General features: G+C 55.8%; 1 protein-coding gene across 7 annotated transcripts in view; it reads right to left on the reverse strand.

Moving 5' to 3' along the window:
• Positions 1 to 26,610, reverse strand: part of EIF4G3 (eukaryotic translation initiation factor 4 gamma 3) — a 262,238-nt gene that overhangs the window by 202,145 nt on the left and 33,483 nt on the right. For 6 of the 7 annotated variants that reach the window (XM_073656081.1, XM_073656075.1, XM_073656077.1 and 3 more), the window contains exons 2-3: positions 12,475 to 12,570; positions 11,903 to 11,935 (exon numbers count right to left, since the gene is read on the reverse strand). In XM_073656081.1, coding sequence (XP_073512182.1) covers positions 11,903 to 11,935; positions 12,475 to 12,504 — 63 coding nt within the window. In that variant the 5' untranslated portion in view covers positions 12,505 to 12,570. The remainder of the gene's footprint in view (positions 1 to 11,902; positions 11,936 to 12,474; positions 12,571 to 26,610) is intronic. The other variant, XM_073656080.1, reaches the window with a different exon arrangement.

A 26,610-nucleotide genomic window follows, 5' to 3' on the forward strand; every position in this document is an offset into this window, starting at 1 on the left:
CACTACCCTACAGCCCCTGCCTGACGCCTCCACTGCCTTACAGCCCCCGCCTGACGCCTCCAATACCCTACAGCCCCCGCCTAACGCATCCAGTGCCCTACAGCCCCCGCCTGACACCTCCAGTGCCCTACAGCCCCCGCCTGACACCTCCAGTGCGCTACAGCCCCCGCCTGAAGCCTCCACTACCCTACAGCCCCCGCCTGACACCTCCAGTGCCCTACAGTCCACGCCTGACGCCTCCGCTATCCTACAGCCCCCGCCTGACGACTCCACTACCATACAGCCCCCCGCCTAACGCATCCAGTGCCCTACAGCCCCCGCCTGACACCTCCAGCGCCCTACAGTCACCGCATGACACCTCCGCTATCCTACAGCCCCCGCCTAAAGCCTCAACTACCCTACAGCCCTCGCCTGACACCTCCAGTGCCCTACAGCACCCGACTAACGCATCCAGTGCCCTACAGCCCCCGCCTGACACCTCCACTACCCTACAGCCCCCGCCTGATGCCTCCAGTGCCCTACAGCCCCCGCCTGACGCCTCCACTGCCCTACAGCCCCCGCCTGACGCCTCCAGTGCCCTACAGCCCCCGCCTGACGCCTCCAGTGCCCTACAGCCCACGCCTGACACCTCCAGTGCCCTACAGCCCCCGCCTGACACCTCCAGTGCCCTACAGCCCCCGCCTGACACCTCCACTACCATACAGTCCCCGCCTGACACCTCCAGTGCCCTACAGTCCCCGCCTGACGCCTCCACTACCCTACAGTCCCCGCCTGACACCTCCAGTGCCCTACAGAACCCGCCTGGCACCTCCAGTGCCCTACAGCCCGCCTGAAGCCTCCACTACCCTACAGCCCCCGCCTGACACCTCCAGTGCCCTACAGCCCCCGCCTGACACCTCCAGTGCCCTACAGCCCCCGCCTGAAGCCTCCACTACCCTACAGCCTCCGCCTGAAGCCTCCAGTGCCCTACAGCCCCCGCCTGACGCCTCCAGTGCCCTACAGCCCCCGCCTGACGCCTCCAGTGCCCTACAGCCCCCGCCTGACGCCTCCAGTGCCCTACAGCCCCCGCCTGACGCCTCCAGTGCCCTACAGTCCACGCCTGACGCCTCCGCTATCCTACAGCCCCCGCCTGAAGCCTCAACTACCCTACAGCCCCCGCCTGACACCTCCAGTGCCCTACAGCCCCCGCCTGACGCCTCCACTGCCCAACAGCCCCCGCCTGACGCCTCCACTACCCTACAGCCCCCGCCTGACGCCTCCACTGCCTTACAGCCCCCGCCTGACGCCTCCAATACCCTACAGCCCCCGCCTAACGCATCCAGTGCCCTACAGCCCCCGCCTGACACCTCCAGTGCCCTACAGCCCCCGCCTGACACCTCCAGTGCGCTACAGCCCCCGCCTGAAGCCTCCACTACCCTACAGCCCCCGCCTGACACCTCCAGTGCCCTACAGTCCACGCCTGATGCCTCCGCTATCCTACAGCCCCCGCCTGACGACTCCACTACCATACAGCCCCCCGCCTAACGCATCCAGTGACCTACAGCCCCCGCCTGACACCTCCAGTGCCCTACAGTCACCGCATGACACCTCCGCTATCCTACAGCCCCCGCCTAAAGCCTCAACTACCCTACAGCCCTCGCCTGACACCTCCAGTGCCCTACAGCACCCGACTAACGCATCCAGTGCCCTACAGCCCCTGCCTGACACCTCCACTACCCTACAGCCCCCGCCTGATGCCTCCAGTGCCCTACAGCCCCCGCCTGACGCCTCCACTGCCCTACAGCCCACGCCTGACGCCTCCAGTGCCCTACAGCCCCCGCCTGACGCCTCCAGTGCCCTACAGCCCACGCCTGACACCTCCAGTGCCCTACAGCCCCCGCCTGACACCTCCAGTGCCCTACAGCCCCCGCCTGACACCTCCACTACCATACAGTCCCCGCCTGACACCTCCAGTGCCCTACAGTCCCCGCCTGACGCCTCCACTACCCTACAGTCCCCGCCTGACACCTCCAGTGCCCTACAGAACCCGCCTGGCACCTCCAGTGCCCTACAGCCCGCCTGAAGCCTCCACTACCCTACAGCCCCCGCCTGACATCTCCAGTGCCCTACAGCCCCCGCCTGACACCTCCGCTATCCTACAGCCCCCGTCTGAAGCCTCAACTACCCTACAGCCCCTGCCTGATGCCTCCACTGCCCTACAGCCCCTGCCTGACGCCTCCACTGCCCTACAGCCCCCACCTGACGCCTCTACTACCCTACAGCCCCCGCCTAACGCCTCCATTGCCTTACAGCCCCCGCCTGACGCCTCCACTGCCCTACAGCCCCCGCCTGACGCCTCCACTGCCCTACAGCCCCCGTCTGACGCCTCCACTGCCCTACAGCCCCCGCCTAACGCCTCCACTGCCCTACAGCCCCCGCCTGATGCCTCCACTGCCCTACAGCCCCCGCCTGACGCCTCCACTGCCCTACAGCCCCCGCCTGACGCCTCCACTGCCCTACAGCCCCCACCTAACGCATCCAGTGCCCTACAGCCCCCACCTAACGCATCCAGTGCCCTACAGCCCCCGCCTGAAGCCTCCACTGCCCTACAGCCCCCGCCTGAAGCCTCCACTGCCCTACAGTCCCCGCCTGACGCCTCCGCTATACTACAGCCCCCGCCTGACGCCTCCACTACCCTACAGCCCCCGCCTAACGCATCCAGTGCCCTACAGCCCCCGCCTGACGCCTCCACTGCCCTACAGCCCCCGCCTGAAGCCTCCAGTGCCCTACAGTCCCCGCCTGACACCTCCGCTATACTACAGCCCCCGCCTGACGCCTCCACTACCCTACAGCCCCCGCCTGACGCCTCCACTACCCTACAGCCCCCGCCTGACGCCTCCACTACCCTACAGCCCCCGCCTGACGCCTCCACTACCCTACAGCCCCCGCCTGACGCCTCCACTACCCTACAGCCCCCGCCTGACGCCTCCACTACCCTACAGCCCCCGCCTGACACCTCCGCTATCCTACAGCCCCCGCCTGAAGCCTCAACTACCCTACAGCCCCCGCCTGACGCCTCCACTACCCTACAGCCCCCGCCTGACGCCTCCACTACCTTACAGCCCCCGCCTAACGCATCCAGTACCCTACAGCCCCCGCCTAACGCATCCAGTACCCTACAGCCCCCGCCTGAAGCCTCAACTACCCTACAGCCCCCGCCTGACACCTCCAGTGACCTACAGCCCCCGCCTGACGCCTCCACTGCCCAACAGCCCCCGCCTGACGCCTCCACTACCCTACAGCCCCTGCCTGACGCCTCCACTGCCCTACAGCCCCCGCCTGACGCCTCCAATACCCTACAGCCCCCGCCTAACGCATCCAGTGCCCTACAGCCCCCGCCTGACACCTCCAGTGCCCTACAGCCCCCGCCTGACACCTCCAGTGCGCTACAGCCCCCGCCTGAAGCCTCCACTACCCTACAGCCCCCACCTGACACCTCCAGTGCCCTACAGTCCACGCCTGACGCCTCCGCTATCCTACAGCCCCCGCCTGAAGCCTCAACTACCCTACAGCCCCCGCCTGACACCTCCAGTGCCCTACAGCCCCCGCCTGACGCCTCCACTGCCCAACAGCCCCCGCCTGACACCTCCACTACCCTACAGCCCCTGCCTGACGCCTCCACTGCCTTACAGCCCCCGCCTGACGCCTCCAATACCCTACAGCCCCCGCCTAACGCATCCAGTGCCCTACAGCCCCCGCCTGACACCTCCAGTGCCCTACAGCCCCCGCCTGACACCTCCAGTGCGCTACAGCCCCCGCCTGAAGCCTCCACTACCCTACAGCCCCCGCCTGACACCTCCAGTCCACGCCTGACGCCTCCGCTATCCTACAGCCCCCGCCTGACGACTCCACTACCATACAGCCCCCCGCCTAACGCATCCAGTGCCCTACAGCCCCCGCCTGACACCTCCAGTGCCCTACAGTCACCGCATGACACCTCCGCTATCCTACAGCCCCCGCCTAAAGCCTCAACTACCCTACAGCCCTCGCCTGACACCTCCAGTGCCCTACAGCACCCGACTAACGCATCCAGTGCCCTACAGCCCCCGCCTGACACCTCCACTACCCTACAGCCCCCGCCTGATGCCTCCAGTGCCCTACAGCCCCCGCCTGACGCCTCCACTGCCCTACAGCCCCCGCCTGACGCCTCCAGTGCCCTACAGCCCACGCCTGACACCTCCAGTGCCCTACAGCCCCCGCCTGACACCTCCAGTGCCCTACAGCCCCCGCCTGACACCTCCACTACCATACAGTCCCCGCCTGACACCTCCAGTGCCCTACAGTCCCCGCCTGACGCCTCCACTACCCTACAGTCCCCGCCTGACACCTCCAGTGCCCTACAGAACCCGCCTGGCACCTCCAGTGCCCTACAGCCCGCCTGAAGCCTCCACTACCCTACAGCCCCCGCCTGACACCTCCAGTGCCCTACAGCCCCCGCCTGACACCTCCAGTGCCCTACAGCCCCCGCCTGAAGCCTCCACTACCCTACAGCCTCCGCCTGAAGCCTCCAGTGCCCTACAGCCCCCGCCTGACGCCTCCAGTGCCCTACAGCCCCCGCCTGACGCCTCCAGTGCCCTACAGCCCCCGCCTGACGCCTCCAGTGCCCTACAGCCCCCGCCTGACGCCTCCAGTGCCCTACAGCCCCCGCCTGACGCCTCCAATGCCCTACAGTCCACGCCTGACGCCTCCGCTATCCTACAGCCCCCGCCTGAAGCCTCAACTACCCTACAGCCCCCGCCTGACACCTCCAGTGCCCTACAGCCCCCGCCTGACGCCTCCACTGCCCAACAGCCCCCGCCTGACGCCTCCACTACCCTACAGCCCCCGCCTGACGCCTCCACTGCCTTACAGCCCCCGCCTGACGCCTCCAATACCCTACAGCCCCCGCCTAACGCATCCAGTGCCCTACAGCCCCCGCCTGACACCTCCAGTGCCCTACAGCCCCCGCCTGACACCTCCAGTGCGCTACAGCCCCCGCCTGAAGCCTCCACTACCCTACAGCCCCCGCCTGACACCTCCAGTGCCCTACAGTCCACGCCTGACGCCTCCGCTATCCTACAGCCCCCGCCTGACGACTCCACTACCATACAGCCCCCCGCCTAACGCATCCAGTGACCTACAGCCCCCGCCTGACACCTCCAGTGCCCTACAGTCACCGCATGACACCTCCGCTATCCTACAGCCCCCGCCTAAAGCCTCAACTACCCTACAGCCCTCGCCTGACACCTCCAGTGCCCTACAGCACCCGACTAACGCATCCAGTGCCCTACAGCCCCCGCCTGACACCTCCACTACCCTACAGCCCCCGCCTGATGCCTCCAGTGCCCTACAGCCCCCGCCTGACGCCTCCACTGCCCTACAGCCCCCGCCTGACGCCTCCAGTGCCCTACAGCCCCCGCCTGACGCCTCCAGTGCCCTACAGCCCACGCCTGACACCTCCAGTGCCCTACAGCCCCCGCCTGACACCTCCAGTGCCCTACAGCCCCCGCCTGACACCTCCACTACCATACAGTCCCCGCCTGACACCTCCAGTGCCCTACAGTCCCCGCCTGACGCCTCCACTACCCTACAGTCCCCGCCTGACACCTCCAGTGCCCTACAGAACCCGCCTGGCACCTCCAGTGCCCTACAGCCCGCCTGAAGCCTCCACTACCCTACAGCCCCCGCCTGACATCTCCAGTGCCCTACAGCCCCCGCCTGACACCTCCGCTATCCTACAGCCCCCGTCTGAAGCCTCAACTACCCTACAGCCCCTGCCTGATGCCTCCACTGCCCTACAGCCCCTGCCTGACGCCTCCACTGCCCTACAGCCCCCACCTGACGCCTCTACTACCCTACAGCCCCCGCCTAACGCCTCCATTGCCCTACAGCCCCCGCCTGACGCCTCCACTGCCCTACAGCCCCCGCCTGACGCCTCCACTGCCCTACAGCCCCCGCCTGACGCCTCCACTGCCCTACAGCCCCCGCCTAACGCCTCCACTGCCCTACAGCCCCCGCCTGACGCCTCCACTGCCCTACAGCCCACGCCTGACGCCTCCACTGCCCTACAGCCCCCGCCTGACGCCTCCACTGCCCTACAGCCCCCGCCTGACGCCTCCACTGCCCTACAGCCCCCACCTAACGCATCCAGTGCCCTACAGCCCCCACCTAACGCATCCAGTGCCCTACAGCCCCCGCCTGAAGCCTCCACTGCCCTACAGCCCCCGCCTGAAGCCTCCACTGCCCTACAGTCCCCGCCTGACGCCTCCGCTATACTACAGCCCCCGCCTGACGCCTCCACTACCCTACAGCCCCCGCCTAACGCATCCAGTGCCCTACAGCCCCCGCCTGACGCCTCCACTGCCCTACAGCCCCCGCCTGAAGCCTCCAGTGCCCTACAGTCCCCGCCTGACACCTCCGCTATACTACAGCCCCCGCCTGACGCCTCCACTACCCTACAGCCCCCGCCTGACGCCTCCACTACCCTACAGCCCCCGCCTGACGCCTCCACTACCCTACAGCCCCCGCCTGACGCCTCCACTACCCTACAGCCCCCGCCTGACACCTCCGCTATCCTACAGCCCCCGCCTGAAGCCTCAACTACCCTACAGCCCCCGCCTGACGCCTCCACTACCCTACAGCCCCCGCCTGACGCCTCCACTACCCTACAGCCCCCGCCTAACGCATCCAGTACCCTACAGCCCCCGCCTAACGCATCCAGTACCCTACAGCCCCCGCCTGAAGCCTCAACTACCCTACAGCCCCCGCCTGACACCTCCAGTGACCTACAGCCCCCGCCTGACGCCTCCACTGCCCAACAGCCCCCGCCTGACGCCTCCACTACCCTACAGCCCCTGCCTGACGCCTCCACTGCCCTACAGCCCCCGCCTGACGCCTCCAATACCCTACAGCCCCCGCCTAACGCATCCAGTGCCCTACAGCCCCCGCCTGACACCTCCAGTGCCCTACAGCCCCCGCCTGACACCTCCAGTGCGCTACAGCCCCCGCCTGAAGCCTCCACTACCCTACAGCCCCCGCCTGACACCTCCAGTGCCCTACAGTCCACGCCTGACGCCTCCGCTATCCTACAGCCCCCGCCTGAAGCCTCAACTACCCTACAGCCCCCGCCTGACACCTCCAGTGCCCTACAGCCCCCGCCTGACGCCTCCACTGCCCAACAGCCCCCGCCTGACGCCTCCACTACCCTACAGCCCCTGCCTGACGCCTCCACTGCCTTACAGCCCCCGCCTGACGCCTCCAATACCCTACAGCCCCCGCCTAACGCATCCAGTGCCCTACAGCCCCCGCCTGACACCTCCAGTGCCCTACAGCCCCCGCCTGACACCTCCAGTGCGCTACAGCCCCCGCCTGAAGCCTCCACTACCCTACAGCCCCCGCCTGACACCTCCAGTGCCCTACAGTCCACGCCTGACGCCTCCGCTATCCTACAGCCCCCGCCTGACGACTCCACTACCATACAGCCCCCCGCCTAACGCATCCAGTGCCCTACAGCCCCCGCCTGACACCTCCAGTGCCCTACAGTCACCGCATGACACCTCCGCTATCCTACAGCCCCCGCCTAAAGCCTCAACTACCCTACAGCCCTCGCCTGACACCTCCAGTGCCCTACAGCACCCGACTAACGCATCCAGTGCCCTACAGCCCCCGCCTGACACCTCCACTACCCTACAGCCCCCGCCTGATGCCTCCAGTGCCCTACAGCCCCCGCCTGACGCCTCCACTGCCCTACAGCCCCCGCCTGACGCCTCCACTGCCCTACAGCCCCCGCCTGACGCCTCCAGTGCCCTACAGCCCCCGCCTGACGCCTCCAGTGCCCTACAGCCCACGCCTGACACCTCCAGTGCCCTACAGCCCCCGCCTGACACCTCCAGTGCCCTACAGCCCCCGCCTGACACCTCCACTACCATACAGTCCCCGCCTGACACCTCCAGTGCCCTACAGTCCCCGCCTGACGCCTCCACTACCCTACAGTCCCCGCCTGACACCTCCAGTGCCCTACAGAACCCGCCTGGCACCTCCAGTGCCCTACAGCCCGCCTGAAGCCTCCACTACCCTACAGCCCCCGCCTGACACCTCCAGTGCCCTACAGCCCCCGCCTGACACCTCCAGTGCCCTACAGCCCCCGCCTGAAGCCTCCACTACCCTACAGCCTCCGCCTGAAGCCTCCAGTGCCCTACAGCCCCCGCCTGACGCCTCCAGTGCCCTACAGCCCCCGCCTGACGCCTCCAGTGCCCTACAGCCCCCGCCTGACGCCTCCAGTGCCCTACAGCCCCCGCCTGACGCCTCCAGTGCCCTACAGTCCACGCCTGACGCCTCCGCTATCCTACAGCCCCCGCCTGAAGCCTCAACTACCCTACAGCCCCCGCCTGACACCTCCAGTGCCCTACAGCCCCCGCCTGACGCCTCCACTGCCCAACAGCCCCCGCCTGACGCCTCCACTACCCTACAGCCCCCGCCTGACGCCTCCACTGCCTTACAGCCCCCGCCTGACGCCTCCAATACCCTACAGCCCCCGCCTAACGCATCCAGTGCCCTACAGCCCCCGCCTGACACCTCCAGTGCCCTACAGCCCCCGCCTGACACCTCCAGTGCGCTACAGCCCCCGCCTGAAGCCTCCACTACCCTACAGCCCCCGCCTGACACCTCCAGTGCCCTACAGTCCACGCCTGACGCCTCCGCTATCCTACAGCCCCCGCCTGACGACTCCACTACCATACAGCCCCCCGCCTAACGCATCCAGTGCCCTACAGCCCCCGCCTGACACCTCCAGTGCCCTACAGTCACCGCATGACACCTCCGCTATCCTACAGCCCCCGCCTAAAGCCTCAACTACCCTACAGCCCTCGCCTGACACCTCCAGTGCCCTACAGCACCCGACTAACGCATCCAGTGCCCTACAGCCCCCGCCTGACACCTCCACTACCCTACAGCCCCCGCCTGATGCCTCCAGTGCCCTACAGCCCCCGCCTGACGCCTCCACTGCCCTAAAGCCCCCGCCTGACGCCTCCAGTGCCCTACAGCCCCCGCCTGACGCCTCCAGTGCCCTACAGCCCCCGCCTGACACCTCCAGTGCCCTACAGCCCCCGCCTGACACCTCCACTACCATACAGTCCCCGCCTGACGCCTCCACTACCCTACAGTCCCCGCCTGACACCTCCAGTGCCCTACAGAACCCGCCTGGCACCTCCAGTGCCCTACAGCCCGCCTGAAGCCTCCACTACCCTACAGCCCCCGCCTGACACCTCCAGTGCCCTACAGCCCCCGCCTGACACCTCCAGTGCCCTACAGCCCCCGCCTGAAGCCTCCACTACCCTACAGCCCCCGCCTGAAGCCTCCAGTGCCCTACAGCCCCCGCCTGACGCCTCCAGTGCCCTACAGCCCCCGCCTGAAGACTCCACTACCCTACAGCCCCCGCCTGACACCTCCAGTGCCCTACAGTCCCCGCCTGACGCCTCCGCTATCCTACAGCCCCCGCCTGACGACTCCACTACCATACAGCCCCCCGCCTGACGCATCCAGTGCCCTACAGCCCCCGCCTGACACCTCCAGTGCCCTACAGTCACCGCATGACACCTCCGCTATTCTACAGCCCCCGCCTAAAGCCTCAACTACCCTACAGCCCTCGCCTGACACCTCCAGTGCCCTACAGCACCCGACTAACGCATCCAGTGCCCTACAGCCCCCGCCTGACGCCTCCACTACCCTACAGCCCCCGCCTGACGCCTCCAGCGCCCAACAGCCCCCGCCTGACACCTCCAGTGTCCTACAGCCCCCGCCTGACACCTCCAGTGCCCTACAGCCCACGCCTGACACCTCCAGTGCCCTACAGCCCCCGCCTGACACCTCCACTACCCTACAGTCCCCGTCTGACACCTCCAGTGCCCTACAGTCCCCGCCTGACGCCTCCACTACCCTACAGTCCCCGCCTGACGCCTCCACACTACCTACAGTCCCCGCCTGACACCTCCAGTGCCCTACAGCACCCGCCTGGCACCTCCAGTGCCCTACAGCCCGCCTGAAGCCTCCACTACCCTACAGCCCCCGCCTGACACCTCCAGTGCCCTACAGCCCCCGCCTGACACCTCCAGTGCCCTACAGCCCCCGCCTGACACCTCCAGTGCCCTACAGCCCCCGCCTGACACCTCCAGTGCCCTACAGCCCCCGCCTGAAGCCTCCACTACCCTACAGCCCCCGCCTGAAGCCTCCACTGCCCTACAGCCCCCGCCTGACGCCTCCAGTGCCCTACAGCCCCCGCCTGACGCCTCCAGTGCCCTACAGCCCCCGCCTGACGCCTCCAGTGCCCTACAGCCCCCGCCTGACGCCTCCAGTGCCCTACAGCCCCCGCCTGACGCCTCCAGTGCGCTACAGCCCCCGCCTGACGCCTCCAGTGCCCTACAGCAACCGCCTGACGCCTCCAGTGCCCTACAGCAACCGCCTGACGCCTCCAGTGCCCTACAGCCCCCGCCTGACGCCTCCAGTGCCCTACAGCCCCCGCCTGACGCCTCCAGTGCCCTACAGCCCCCGCCTGACACCTCCAGTGCCTTACAGTCCCCGCCTGACGCCTCCAGTGCCCTACAGTCCCCGCCTGACGCTTGCGCTATCCTACAGTCCCTGCCTGACGCCTCCACTACCCTACAGTCCCCGCCTGACGCCTCCACTACCCTACAGCCCCCGCCTGACACTTCCAGTGACCTACAAGTCCCCGCCTGACGCCTCTGCTATCCTACAGCCCCCGTCTCATGCCTCCACTACCCTAGAGCCCCAGCCTAACGCCTCCACTACCCTACAGTCCGCGCCTGAAGCCTCCGCTATCCTACCCTACAGCCCCCGCCTGACGCCTCCGCTGCCCTACAGCCCCCGCCTGACGCCTCCGCTGCCCTACAGCCCCCGCCTGACGCCTCCGCTGCCCTACAGCCCCCGACTGACGCCTCCGCTGCCCTACAGCCCCCGACTGACGCCTCCGCTGCCCAACAGCCCCCGCCTGACGCCTCCGCTGCCCAACAGCCCCCGCCTGACGCCTCCGCTGCCCAACAGCCCCCGCCTGACGCCTCCGCTGCCCTACAGCCCACGCCTGACGCCTCCGCTGCCCTACATCCCACGCCTGACGCCTCCACTGCCCTACAGCCCTCGCCTGACGCCTCCGCTGCCCTACAGCCCCCGCCTGACGCCTCCGCTGCCCTACAGCCCCCGCCTGACGCCTCCGCTGCAGTACAGCCCCCGCCTGACGCCTCCGCTGCCCTACAGCCCCCGCCTGACGCCTCCGCTGCCCTACAGCCCCCGCCTGACGCCTCCGCTGCCCTACAGCCCCCGCCTGACCCCTCCACTGCCCTACAACCCCCGCCTGACCCCTCCACTGCCCTACAGCCACCACCTGATCCCTCCACTGCCATACAGCCCCCGCCGGACCCCTCCACTACACCTACAGCCGCCTCCTGACCCCTCCACTGCCCTACAGCCCCCGCCTGCCCCCTCCACTGCCCTACAGCGCCCACCTGACCCCTCCACTGCCCTACAGCGCCCACCTGACCCCTCCACTGCCCTACAGAACCCACCTGACCCCTCCACTGCCCTACAGCCCCCGCCTGACCCCTCCACTGCCCTACAGCCCCCGCCTGACCCCTCCACTGCCCTACAGCCCCCGCCTGACCCCTCCACTGCCCTACAGCCCCCGCCTGACGCCTCTGCTACCCTACAGCTCCGGCCTGACGCTTCCAGTTCTAGTCTTTCTCCTAAGCAGATGGGTGGTCTTTTCATGGTTACACTTTCTGTCAAGTCCCAATGTACATTCACAAGTTAGTCAGTAACGGGCGACAAGTGGGGGGCGACAAGTGGGGGGCAACACGGGTGATTAAAGTTACGGTACCTGGTGATGTGTTGGTCGAGGTCCAGCTGCAAACTATAGAGAGGAGCGAAAAGACAATCACAAAGGAGAGAGACAGAAACACAAGATAAAGCTGCACAGGGAAAGCCACGGCCCACCGGACAGGAGACCTGGGGGCCACAATCTACACACCCAACCGTTCAGAAGACACATGCTCAGCGACCTAGCAACATCAGGTCCACACTGTACCAGCTCATCTGTCTATACATGGACGATGTCTCCACCCAGGGGGAGAAGCGGATTATCGACTGACTAGTCCTGTGGATTAGTGCTCAGGGAACATGACCAAAAATATTACAGCTGCCTTAGACCCCACAAGAGCCACGACCGTCAGCTGCTTCACAACTAGGCAAAAGCCAGCGATTCCTGCACAAATGGATCCTAAGCTTACACCGTAAGAGACAGCAGGGGGCGCTCCTCACCCACAGCAATGAGCAGATGGAGTGTAGGAGTGAAGGATTATACCAGCAGCAGGACCACAGATCTGCTCATCTGCCAGGCATCACTGCAAGCTCTGACAACCGGAAGAGTCAGCACAGAGGGCGAGTACTCACTGGAGTACGGGACTGTGGCTGTGTACTCATCGTCTGCGGCGGCTGAGGGTACACCAGAGTGGGCGCCGCAGCACTCTGCCCGGGGGCAAAAGAAGCCTGAAAGAGAGACACAAGGAGACCCCATCAAAAAGGGAACAAAGTACACACAAATATACACCGCAGAGTACCACTCCTCCTGTATATATACACACTGCACAGTACCACTCCTCCTGTATATATACACTGCACAGTACCACTCCTCCTGTCCTGTATATATACACTGCACAGTACCACTCCTCCTGTCCTGTATATATACACTGCACAGTACCACTCCTCCTGTCCTGTATATACACACTGCACAGTACCACTCCTCCTGTATATATACACACTGCACAGTACCACTCCTCCTGTCCTGTATCTATACACTGCACAGTACCACTCCTCCTGTATATATACACTACACAGTACCACTCCTCCTGTCCTGTATATATACACTGCACAGTACCACTCCTCCTGTCCTGTATATATACACTGCACAGTACCACTCCTCCTGTATATATACACTGCACAGTACCACTCCTCCTGTATATATACACTGCACAGTACCACTCCTCCTGTATATATACACTGCACAGTACCACTCCTCCTGTCCTGTATATATACACTGCACAATACCACTCCTCCTGTCCTGTATATACACTGCACAGTACCACTCCTCCTGTATATATACACACTGCACAGTACCACTCCTCCTGTATATATACACTGCACAGTACCACTCCTCCTGTCCTGTATATATACACTGCACAGTACCACTCCTCCTGTCCTGTATATACACGGCACAGTACCACTCCTCCTGTATATATACACACTGCACAGTACCACTCCTCCTGTCCTGTATATACACGGCACAGTACCACTCCTCCTGTATATATACACACTGCACAGTACCACTCCTCCTGTATATATACACTGCACAGTACCACTCCTCCTGTATATATACACTGCACAGTACCACTCCTCCTGTCCTGTATATATACACTGCACAGTACCACTCCTCCTGTATATATACACTGCACAGTACCACTCCTCCTGTATATATACACACTGCACAGTACCACTCCTCCTGTATATATACACTACACAGTACCACTCCTCCTGTATATATACACACTGCACAGTACCACTCCTCCTGTATATATACACACTGCACAGTACCACTCCTCCTGTATATATACACACTGCACAGTACCACTCCTCCTGTATATATACACTACACAGTACCACTCCTCCTGTATATATATACACTGCACAGTACCACTCCTCCTGTATATATACACACTGCACAGTACCACTCCTCCTGTATATATACACTGCACAGTACCACTCCCCCTGTCCTGCATATATACACTGCACAGTACCACTCCTCCTGTATATATACACTGCACAGTATCACTCCTCCTGTATATATACACACTGCACAGTACCGCTCCTCCTGTCCTGTATATATACACTGCACAGTACCACTCCTCCTGTCCTGTATATATACACTGCACAGTACCTCTCCTCCTGTCCTGTATATATACACTGCACAGTACCACTCCTCCTGTATATATACACTGCACAGTACCACTCCTCCTGCCCTGTATATATACACTGCACAGTACCACTCCTCCTGTATATATACACTGCACAGTACCACTCCTCCTGCCCTGTATATATACACTGCACAGTATCACTCCTCCTGTCCTGTATATACACTGCACAGTACCACTCCTCCTGTATATATACACACTGCACAGTACCACTCCTCCTGTATATATACACTGCACAGTATCACTCCCCCTGTCCTGCATATATACACTGCACAGTACCACTCCTCCTGCCCTGTATATATACACTGCACAGTACCACTCCTCCTGTCCTGTATATACACTGCACAGTACCACTCCTCCTGTATATATACACTGCACAGTACCACTCCTCCTGTATATATACACACTGCACAGTACCACTCCTCCTGTATATATACACTGCACAGTACCACTCCTCCTGCCCTGTATATATACACTGCACAGTACCACTCCTCCTGTCCTGTATATACACTGCACAGTACCACTCCTCCTGTATATATACACTGTACAGTACCACTCCTCCTGTATATATACACTGCACAGTACCACTCCTCCTGTCCTGTATATACACTGTACAGTACCACTCCTCCTGTATATATACACTGCACAGTACCACTCCTCCTGTCCTGTATATACACTGCACAGTACCACTCCTCCTGTATATATACACTGCACAGTACCACTCCTCCTGTATATATACACTGCACAGTACCACTCCTCCTGTCCTGTATATATACACTGCACAGTACCACTCCTCCTGTCCTGTATATATACACTGCACAGTACCACTCCTCCTGTCCTGTATATATACACTGCACAGTACCACTCCTCCTGTCCTGTATATATACACTGCACAGTACTGTTCCTCCTGTATATATACACTGCACAGTACCACTCCTCCTGTATATATACACACTGCACAGTACCACTCCTCCTGTCCTGTATATATACACTGCACAGTACCACTCCTCCTGTATATATACACTGCACAGTACCACTCCTCCTGTATATATACACACTGCACAGTACCACTCCTCCTGTATATATACACTGCACAGTACCACCACTCCTGTCCTGTATATACACTGCACAGTACCACTCCTCCTGTCCTGTATATATACACTGCACAGTACCACTCCTCCTGTATATATACACTGCACAGTACCACTCCTCCTGTATATATACACACTGCACAGTACCACTCCTCCTGTATATATACACACTGCACAGTACCACTCCTCCTGTATATATACACACTGCACAGTACCACTCCTCCTGTATATATACACACTGCACAGTACCGCTCCTCCTGTATATATACACTGCACAGTACCACTCCTCCTGTCCTGTATATACACTGCACAGTACCACTCCTCCTGTATATATACACACTGCACAGTACCGCTCCTCCTGTATATATACCCTGCACAGTACCACTCCTCCTGTATATATACACACTGCACAGTACCGCTCCTCCTGTATATATACCCTGCACAGTACCACTCCTCCTGTATATATACACTGCACAGTACCACTCCTCCTGTCCTGTATATATATACACTGCACAGTACCACTCCTCCTGTCCTGTATATATACACTGCACAGTACCACTCCTCCTGTCCTGTATATACACACTGCACAGTACCACTCCTCCTGTATATATACACACTGCACAGTACCGCTCCTACTGTATATACACACTGCACAGTACCACTCCTCCTGTATATATACACACTGCACAGTACCACTCCTCCTGTATATATACACACTGCACAGTACCACTCCTCCTGTATATATACACACTGCACAGTACCACTCCTCCTGTCCTGTATATACACTGCACGGTACCACTCCTCCTGTATATATACACACTGCACAGTACCACTCCTCCTGTATATATACACTGCACAGTATCACTACTCCTGTCCTGTATATATACACTGCACAGTACCACTCCTCCTGTCCTGTATATATACACTGCACAGTACTGCTCCTCCTGTATATACACACTGCACAGTACCACTCCTCCTGTATATATACACACTGCACAGTACCACTCCTCCTGTCCTGTATATATACACTGCACAGTACCACTCCTCCTGTATATATACACTGCACAGTACCACTCCTCCTGTATATATACACACTGCACAGTACCACTCCTCCTGTATATATACACACTGCACAGTACCACTCCTCCTGTATATATACACACTGCACAGTACCGCTCCTCCTGTATATATACACACTGCACAGTACCACTCCTCCTGTCCTGTATATACACTGCACAGTACCACTCCTCCTGTCCTGTATATATACACTGCACAGTACCACTCCTCCTGTCCTGTATATATACACTGCACAGTACCACTCCTCCTGTATATATACACACTGCACAGTACCGCTCCTACTGTATATACACACTGCACAGTACCACTCCTCCTGTATATATACACTGCACAGTACCACTCCTTCTGTCCTGTATATACACTGCACAGTACCACTCCCCGTCCTGTATATATACACTGCACAGTACCACTCCTCCTGTCCTGTATATATACGCTGCACAGTACCACTCCTCCTGTATATATACACTGCACAGTACCACTCCTCCTGTATATATACACTGCACAGTACCGCTCCTACTGTATATACACACTGCACAGTACCACTCCTCCTGTATATATACACTGCACAGTACAGCTCCTCCTGTATATATACACTGCACAGTACAGCTCCTCCTGTATATATACACTGCACAGTACAGCTCCTCCTGTATATATACACTGCACAGTACCACTCCTCCTGTATATATACCCCGCACAGTACCGCTCCTCCTGTATATATACCCTGCACAGTACCACTCCTCCTGTATATATACACTGCACAGTACCACTCCTCCTGTATATATACACACTGCACAGCACCACTCCTCCTGTCCTGTATATATACACTGCACAGTACCACTCCTCCTGTATATACACACTGCACAGTACCACTCCTCCTGTATATACACACTGCACAGTACCGCTCCTCCTGTATATATACACACTGCACAGTACCACTCCTCCTGTATATACACACCGCACAGTACCGCTCCTCCTGTATATATACACACTGCACAGTACCACTCCTACTGTATATATACACTGCACAGTACCGCTCCTCCTGTCCTGTATATACACACTGCACAGTACCCCTCCTCCTGTCCTGTATATACACACTGCACAGTACCACTCCTCCTGTATATATACACTGCACAGTACCACTCCTCCTGTCCTGTATATATACACTGCACAGTACCACTCCTCCTGTCCTGTATATACACTGCACAGTACCACTCCTCCTGTCCTGTATATATACACTGCACAGTACCACTCCTCCTGTATATATATACACTGCACAGTACCACTCCTCCTGTCCTGTATATATACACTGCACAGTACCACTCCTCCTGTCCTGTATATATACGCTGCACAGTACCACTTCTCCTGTATATATACACACTGCACAGTACCGCTCCTACTGTATATACACACTGCACAGTACAGCTCCTCCTGTATATATACACTGCACAGCACCACTCCTCCTGTATATATACACTGCACAGTACCACTCCTCCTGTATATATACACTGCACAGTACCGCTCCTACTGTATATATACACTGCACAGTACAGCTCCTACTGTATATATACACTGCACAGTACCACTCCTCCTGTCCTGTATATATACACTGCACAGCACCACTCCTCCTGTATATATACACTGCACAGTACCACTCCTCCTGTATATATACACTGCACAGTACCGCTCCTCCTGTATATACACACTGCACAGTACAGCTCCTCCTGTATATATACACTGCACAGTACCACTCCTCCTGTATATACACACTGCACAGTACAGCTCCTCCTGTATATATACACTGCACAGTACCACTCCTCCTGTATATATATACACTGCACAGTACAGCTCCTCCTGTATATATACACTGCACAGCACCACTCCTCCTGTATATATACACTGCACAGTACAGCTCCTCCTGTATATATACACTGCACAGTACCACTCCTCCTGTCCTGTATATATACACTGCACAGCACCACTCCTCCTGTATATATACACTGCACAGTACCACTCCTCCTGTATATATACACTGCACAGTACCACTCCTCCTGTATATATACACTGCACAGTACTGCTCCTCCTGTATATACACACTGCACAGTACAGCTCCTCCTGTATATATACACTGCACAGTACCACTCCTCCTGTCCTGTATATATACACTGCACAGCACCACTCCTCCTGTATATATACACTGCACAGCACCACTCCTCCTGTATATATACACTGCACAGTACCACTCCTCCTGTATATATACACTGCACAGTACAGCTCCTCCTGTATATATATATACTGCACAGTACAGCTCCTCCTGTATATATACACTGCACAGTACAGCTCCTCCTGTATATACACACTGCACAGTACAGCTCCTCCTGTATATATATACTGCACAGTACCACTCCTCCTGTATATATACACTGCACAGCACCACTCCTCCTGTATATATACACTGCACAGTACCACTCCTCCTGTATATATACACTGCACAGTACCACTCCTCCTGTATATATACACTGCACAGTACCACTCCTCCTGTCCTGTATATATAAACTGCACAGCACCACTCCTCCTGTATATATACACTGCACAGTACCACTCCTCCTGTATATATACACTGCACAGTACCACTCCTCCTGTCCTGTATATATACACTACACAGCACCACTCCTCCTGTATATATACACTGCACAGTACCACTCCTCCTGTATATATACACTGCACAGTACCGCTCCTCCTGTATATACACACTGCACAGTACAGCTCCTCCTGTATATACACACTGCACAGTACCACTCCTCCTGTATATACACACTGCACAGTACCACTCCTCCTGTATATATACACTGCACAGTACCGCTCCTCCTGTCCTGTATATATACACTGCACAGTACCACTCCTCCTGTATCTATACACTGCACAGTACAGCTCCTCCTGTATATATACACTGCACAGTACCGCTCCTCCTGTATATACACACTGCACAGTACAGCTCCTCCTGTATATATATACTGCACAGTACCACTCCTCCTGTATATATACACTGCACAGCACCACTCCTCCTGTATATATACACTGCACAGTACCACTCCTCCTGTATATATACACTGCACAGCACCACTCCTCCTGTATATATACACTGCACAGTACCGCTCCTACTGTATATACACACTGCACAGTACAGCTCCTCCTGTATATATACACTGCACAGTACCGCTCCTACTGTATATACACACTGCACAGTACCACTCCTCCTGTATATATACACTGCACAGTACTGCTCCTCCTGTATATATACACTGCACAGTACCGCTCCTACTGTATATACACACTGCACAGTACCGCTCCTCCTGTATATATACACTGCACAGTACCGCTCCTACTGTATATACACACTGCACAGTACCGCTCCTCCTGTATATACACACTGCACAGTACCGCTCCTACTGTATATACACACTGCACAGTACCGCTCCTCCTGTATATATACACTGCACAGTACCGCTCCTACTGTATATACACACTGCACAGTACCACTCCTCCTGTATATATACACTGCACAGTACCGCTCCTACTGTATATACACACTGCACAGTACTGCTCCTCCTGTATATATACACTGCACAGTACCGCTCCTACTGTATATACACACTGCACAGTACCGCTCCTCCTGTATATACACACTGCACAGTACCGCTCCTACTGTATATACACACTGCACAGTACCGCTCCTCCTGTATATATACACTGCACAGTACCGCTCCTACTGTATATACACACTGCACAGTACCACTCCTCCTGTATATATACACTGCACAGTACCGCTCCTACTGTATATACACACTGCACAGTACCACTCCTCCTGTATATATACACACTGCACAGTACCGCTCCTCCTGTATATACACACTGCACAGTACCGCTCCTCCTGTATATATACACTGCACAGTACCACTCCTCCTGTATATATACACACTGCACAGTACCGCTCCTACTGTATATACACACTGCACAGTACCACTCCTCCTGTATATATACACACTGCACAGTACCGCTCCTCCTGTATATATACACACTGCACAGTACCGCTCCTCCTGTATATACACACTGCACAGTACCGCTCCTCCTGTATATATACACTGCACAGTACCACTCCTCCTGTATATATATACACTGCACAGTACCACTCCTCCTGTATATATACACTGCACAGTACCACTCCTCCTGTATATACACACTGCACAGTACCACTCCTCCTGTATATATATACTGCACAGTACCACTCCTCATGTATATATACACTGCACAGCACCACTCCTCCTGTATATACACTGCACAGTACCCCTCCTCCTGTATATATACACTGCACAGTACCACTCCTCCTGTATATATACACTGCACAGTACCCCTCCTCCTGTATATATACACTGCACAGTACCACTCCTCCTGTATATATACACACTGCACAGTACCGCTCCTACTGTATATACACACTGCACAGTACAGCTCCTCCTGTATATATACACTGCACAGTACCGCTCCTCCTGTATATATACACACTGCACAGTACCACTCCTACTGTATATACACACTGCACAGCACCACTCCTCCTGTATATATACACTGCACAGTACCCCTCCTCCTGTATATATACACTGCACAGTACCACTCCTCCTGTATATATACACACTGCACAGTACCGCTCCTACTGTATATACACACTGCACAGTACCGCTCCTCCTGTATATATACACACTGCACAGTACCGCTCCTACTGTATATACACACTGCACAGTACAGCTCCTCCTGTATATATACACTGCACAGTACCGCTCCTCCTGTATATATACACACTGCACAGTACCGCTCCTACTGTATATACACACTGCACAGTACCGCTCCTCCTGTATATATACACACTGCACAGCACCGCTCCTACTGTATATACACACTGCACAGTACCGCTACTCCTGTATATATACACTGCACAGTACCGCTCCTACTGTATATACACACTGCACAGTACCACTCCTCCTGTATATATACACTGCACAGTACGGCTCCTCCTGTATATACACACTGCACAGTACCACTCCTCCTGTATATATACACACTGCACAGTACCGCTCCTACTGTATATACACACTGCACAGTACCACTCCTCCTGTATATATACACACTGCACAGTACCGCTCCTCCTGTATATACACACTGCACAGTACCGCTCCTCCTGTATATATACACTGCACAGTACCACTCCTCCTGTATATATACACACTGCACAGTACCGCTCCTCCTGTATATATACACACTGCACAGTACCGCTCCTCCTGTATTTACACACTGCACAGTACCGCTCCTCCTGTATATATACACTGCACAGTACCACTCCTCCTGTATATATACACACTGCACAGTACCACTCCTCCTGTATATATACACTGCACAGTACCGCTCCTCCTGTATATATACACACTGCACAGTACCGCTCCTCCTGTATATACACTGCACAGTACCACTCCTCCTGTATATATACACTGCACAGTACAGCTCCTCCTGTATATACACACTGCACAGTACCGCTCCTCCTGTATATACACACTGCACAGTACCACTCCTCCTGTATATATACACACTGCACAGTACCGCTCCTCCTGTATATATACACACTGCACAGTACCGCTCCTCCTGTATATACACACTGCACAGTACCGCTCCTCCTGTATATATACACTGCACAGTACCACTCCTCCTGTATATATATACACTGCACAGTACCACTCCCACTGTATATATACACTGCACAGTACCACTCCTCCTGTATATACACACTGCACAGTACCACTCCTCCTGTATATACACTGCACAGTACCACTCCTCCTGTCCTGTATATATACACTGCACAGTACCACTCCTCCTGTATATACACACTGCACAGTACCACTCCTCCTGTATATATACCCTGCATAGTACCACTCCTCCTGTATATATACACTGCACAGTACCACTCCTCCTGTATATACACACTGCACAGTACCACTCCTCCTGTATATATACACTGCACAGTACCACTCCTCCTGTATATATACACACTGCACAGTACCACTCCTCCTGTCCTGTATATATACACTGCACAGTACCACTCCTCCTGTATATACACACTGCACAGTACCGCTCCTCCTGTATATATACACTGCACAGTACCACTCCTCCTGTATATATACACACTGCACAGTACCACTCCTCCTGTATATATACACTGCACAGTACCGCTCCTCCTGTATATATACACACTGCACAGTACCGCTCCTCCTGTATATACACTGCACAGTACCACTCCTCCTGTATATATACACTGCACAGTACAGCTCCTCCTGTATATACACACTGCACAGTACCGCTCCTCCTGTATATACACACTGCACAGTACCACTCCTCCTGTATATACACACTGCACAGTACCACTCCTCCTGTATATACACACTGCACAGTACCACTCCTCCTGTATATACACACTGCACAGTACCACTCCTCCTGTATATATACACTGCACAGTACCACTCCTCCTGTATATACACACTGCACAGTACCACTCCTCCCGTCCTGTATATATACACTGCACAGTACCACTCCTCCTGTATATATACCCTGCATAGTACCACTCCTCCTGTATATATACACTGCACAGTACCACTCCTCCTGTATATATACACTGCACAGTACCACTCCTCCTGTATATACACACTGCACAGTACCCTTCCTCCTGTATATATACACACTGTACAGTACCACTCCTCCTGTATATACACACTGCACAGTACCACTCCTCCTGTATATACACACTGCACAGTACCACTCCTCCTGTATATACACACTGCACAGTACCACTCCTCCTGTATATACACACTGCACAGTACCACTCCTCCTGTATATACACTGCACAGTACCACTCCTCCTGTATATACACTGCACAGTACCACTCCTCCTGTATATACACACTGCACAGTACCACTCCTCCTGTATATACACACTGCACAGTACCACTCCTCCTGTATATACACACTGCACAGCACCACTCCTCCTATCCTGTATATATACAATGCACAGTACCACTCCTCCTGTCCTGTATATATACACGGCACAGTACCACTCCTCCTGTATATACACACTGCACAGTACCACTCCTCCTGTATATACACACTGCACAGTACCACTCCTCCTGTATATACACACTGCACAGTACCACTCCTCCTGTATATACACACTGCACAGTACCACTCCTCCTGTATATATACACTGCACAGTACCACTCCTCCTGTATATACACACTGCACAGTACCACTCCTCCTGTATATATACACTGCACAGTACCACTCCTCCTGTATATATACACTGCACAGTACCACTCCTCCTGTATATATACACTGCACAGTACCACTCCTACTGTATATACACACTGCACAGTACCACTCCTCCTGTATATACACATTGCACACTACCACTCCTCCTGTATATATACACTGCACAGTACCACTCCTCCTGTATATACACACTGCACAGTACGGCTCCTCCTGTATATACACACTGCACAGTACCGCTCCTACTGTATATATACACTGCACAGTACCACTCCTCCTGTCCTGTATATACACACTGCACAGTACCCCTCCTCCTGTCCTGTATATATACACTGCACAGTACCACTCCTCCTGTCCTGTATATATACACTGCACAGTACCACTCCTCCTGTATATATATACACTGCACAGTACCACTCCCCCTGTCCTGCATATATACACTGCACAGTACCACTCCTCCTGTCCTGTATATATACACTGCACAGTACCACTCCTCCTGTCCTGTATATACACACTGCACAGTACCACTCCTCCTGTATATACACACTGCACAGTACCACTCCTCCTGTCCTGTATATATACACTGCACAGTACCACTCCTCCTGTATATACACACTGCACAGTACCACTCCTCCTGTATATACACACTGCACAGTACCACTCCTCCTGTATATATACACTGCACAGTACGGCTCCTCCTGTCCTGTATATATATACACTGCACAGTACCACGCCTCCTGTCCTGTATATACACTGCACAGTACCACTCCTTCTGTCCTGTATATATACACTGCACAGTACCGCTCCTCCTGTCCTGTATATATACACTGCACAGTACCACTCCTCCTGTATATACACACTGCACAGTACCACTCCTCCTGTATATACACTGCACAGTACCACTCCTCCTGTCCTGTATATATACACTGCACAGTACCACTCCTCCTGTATATATACCCTGCATAGTACCACTCCTCCTGTATATATACACTGCACAGTACCACTCCTCCTGTATATACACACTGCACAGTACCACTCCTCCTGTATATATACACTGCACAGTACCACTCCTCCTGTATATATACACACTGCACAGTACCACTCCTCCTGTCCTGTATATATACACTGCACAGTACCACTCCTCCTGTCCTGTATATATACACTGCACAGTACCACTCCTCCTGTATATACACACTGCACAGTACCACTCCTCCTGTATATACACACTGCACAGTACCACTCCTCCTGTATATATACACTGCACAGTACCACTCCTCCTGTATATACACACTGCACAGTACCACTCCTCCTGTATATACACACTGCACAGTACCACTCCTCCTGTATATACACACTGCACAGTACCCTTCCTCCTGTATATATACACACTGTACAGTACCACTCCTCCTGTATATACACACTGCACAGTACCACTCCTCCTGTATATACACACTGCACAGTACCACTCCTCCTGTATATACACACTGCACAGTACCACTCCTCCTGTATATACACACTGCACAGTACCACTCCTCCTGTATATACACTGCACAGTACCACTCCTCCTGTATATACACTGCACAGTACCACTCCTCCTGTATATACACACTGCACAGTACCACTCCTCCTGTATATACACACTGCACAGTACCACTCCTCCTGTATATACACACTGCACAGCACCACTCCTCCTATCCTGTATATATACACTGCACAGTACCACTCCTCCTGTCCTGTATATATACACGGCACAGTACCACTCCTCCTGTATATACACACTGCACAGTACCACTCCTCCTGTATATACACACTGCACAGTACCACTCCTCCTGTATATACACACTGCACAGTACCACTCCTCCTGTATATACACACTGCACAGTACCACTCCTCCTGTATATACACACTGCACAGTACCACTCCTCCTGTATATACACACTGCACAGTACCACTCCTCCTGTATATATACACTGCACAGTACCACTCCTCCTGTATATACACACTGCACAGTACCACTCCTCCTGTATATATACACTGCACAGTACCACTCCTCCTGTATATATACACTGCACAGTACCACTCCTCCTGTATATATACACTGCACAGTACCACTCCTACTGTATATACACACTGCACAGTACCACTCCTCCTGTATATACACACTGCACACTACCACTCCTCCTGTATATATACACTGCACAGTACCACTCCTCCTGTATATACACACTGCACAGTACGGCTCCTCCTCTATATACACACTGCACAGTACCGCTCCTACTGTATATATACACTGCACAGTACCACTCCTCCTGTCCTGTATATACACACTGCACAGAACCCCTCCTCCTGTCCTGTATATATACACTGCACAGTACCACTCCTCCTGTCCTGTATATATACACTGCACAGTACCACTCCTCCTGTATATATATACACTGCACAGTACCACTCCCCCTGTCCTGCATATATACACTGCACAGTACCACTCCTCCTGTCCTGTATATATACACTGCACAGTACCACTCCTCCTGTTCTGTATATACACACTGCACAGTACCACTCCTCCTGTATATACACACTGCACAGTACCACTCCTCCTGTCCTGTATATATACACTGCACAGTACCACTCCTCCTGTATATACACACTGCACAGTACCACTCCTCCTGTATATACACACTGCACAGTACCACTCCTCCTGTATATACACACTGCACACTACCACTCCTCCTGTATATATACACTGCACAGTACGGCTCCTCCTGTCCTGTATATATATACACTGCACAGTACCACGCCTCCTGTCCTGTATATACACTGCACAGTACCACTCCTTCTGTCCTGTATATATACACTGCACAGTACCGCTCCTCCTGTCCTGTATATATACACTGCACAGTACCACTCCTCCTGTCCTGTATATATACACTGCACAGTACCACTCCTCCTGTATATATACACTGCACAGTACCACTCCTCCTGTATATATACACTGCACAGTACCACTCCTCCTGTATATATACACTGCACAGTACC

The sequence above is a fragment of the Phyllobates terribilis genome, unplaced genomic scaffold, assembly GCF_046119375.1.
Source record: "Phyllobates terribilis strain yellow unplaced genomic scaffold, ASM4611937v1 Scaffold_12__6_contigs__length_324123572, whole genome shotgun sequence".
NCBI lineage: Eukaryota > Metazoa > Chordata > Amphibia > Anura > Dendrobatidae > Phyllobates > Phyllobates terribilis.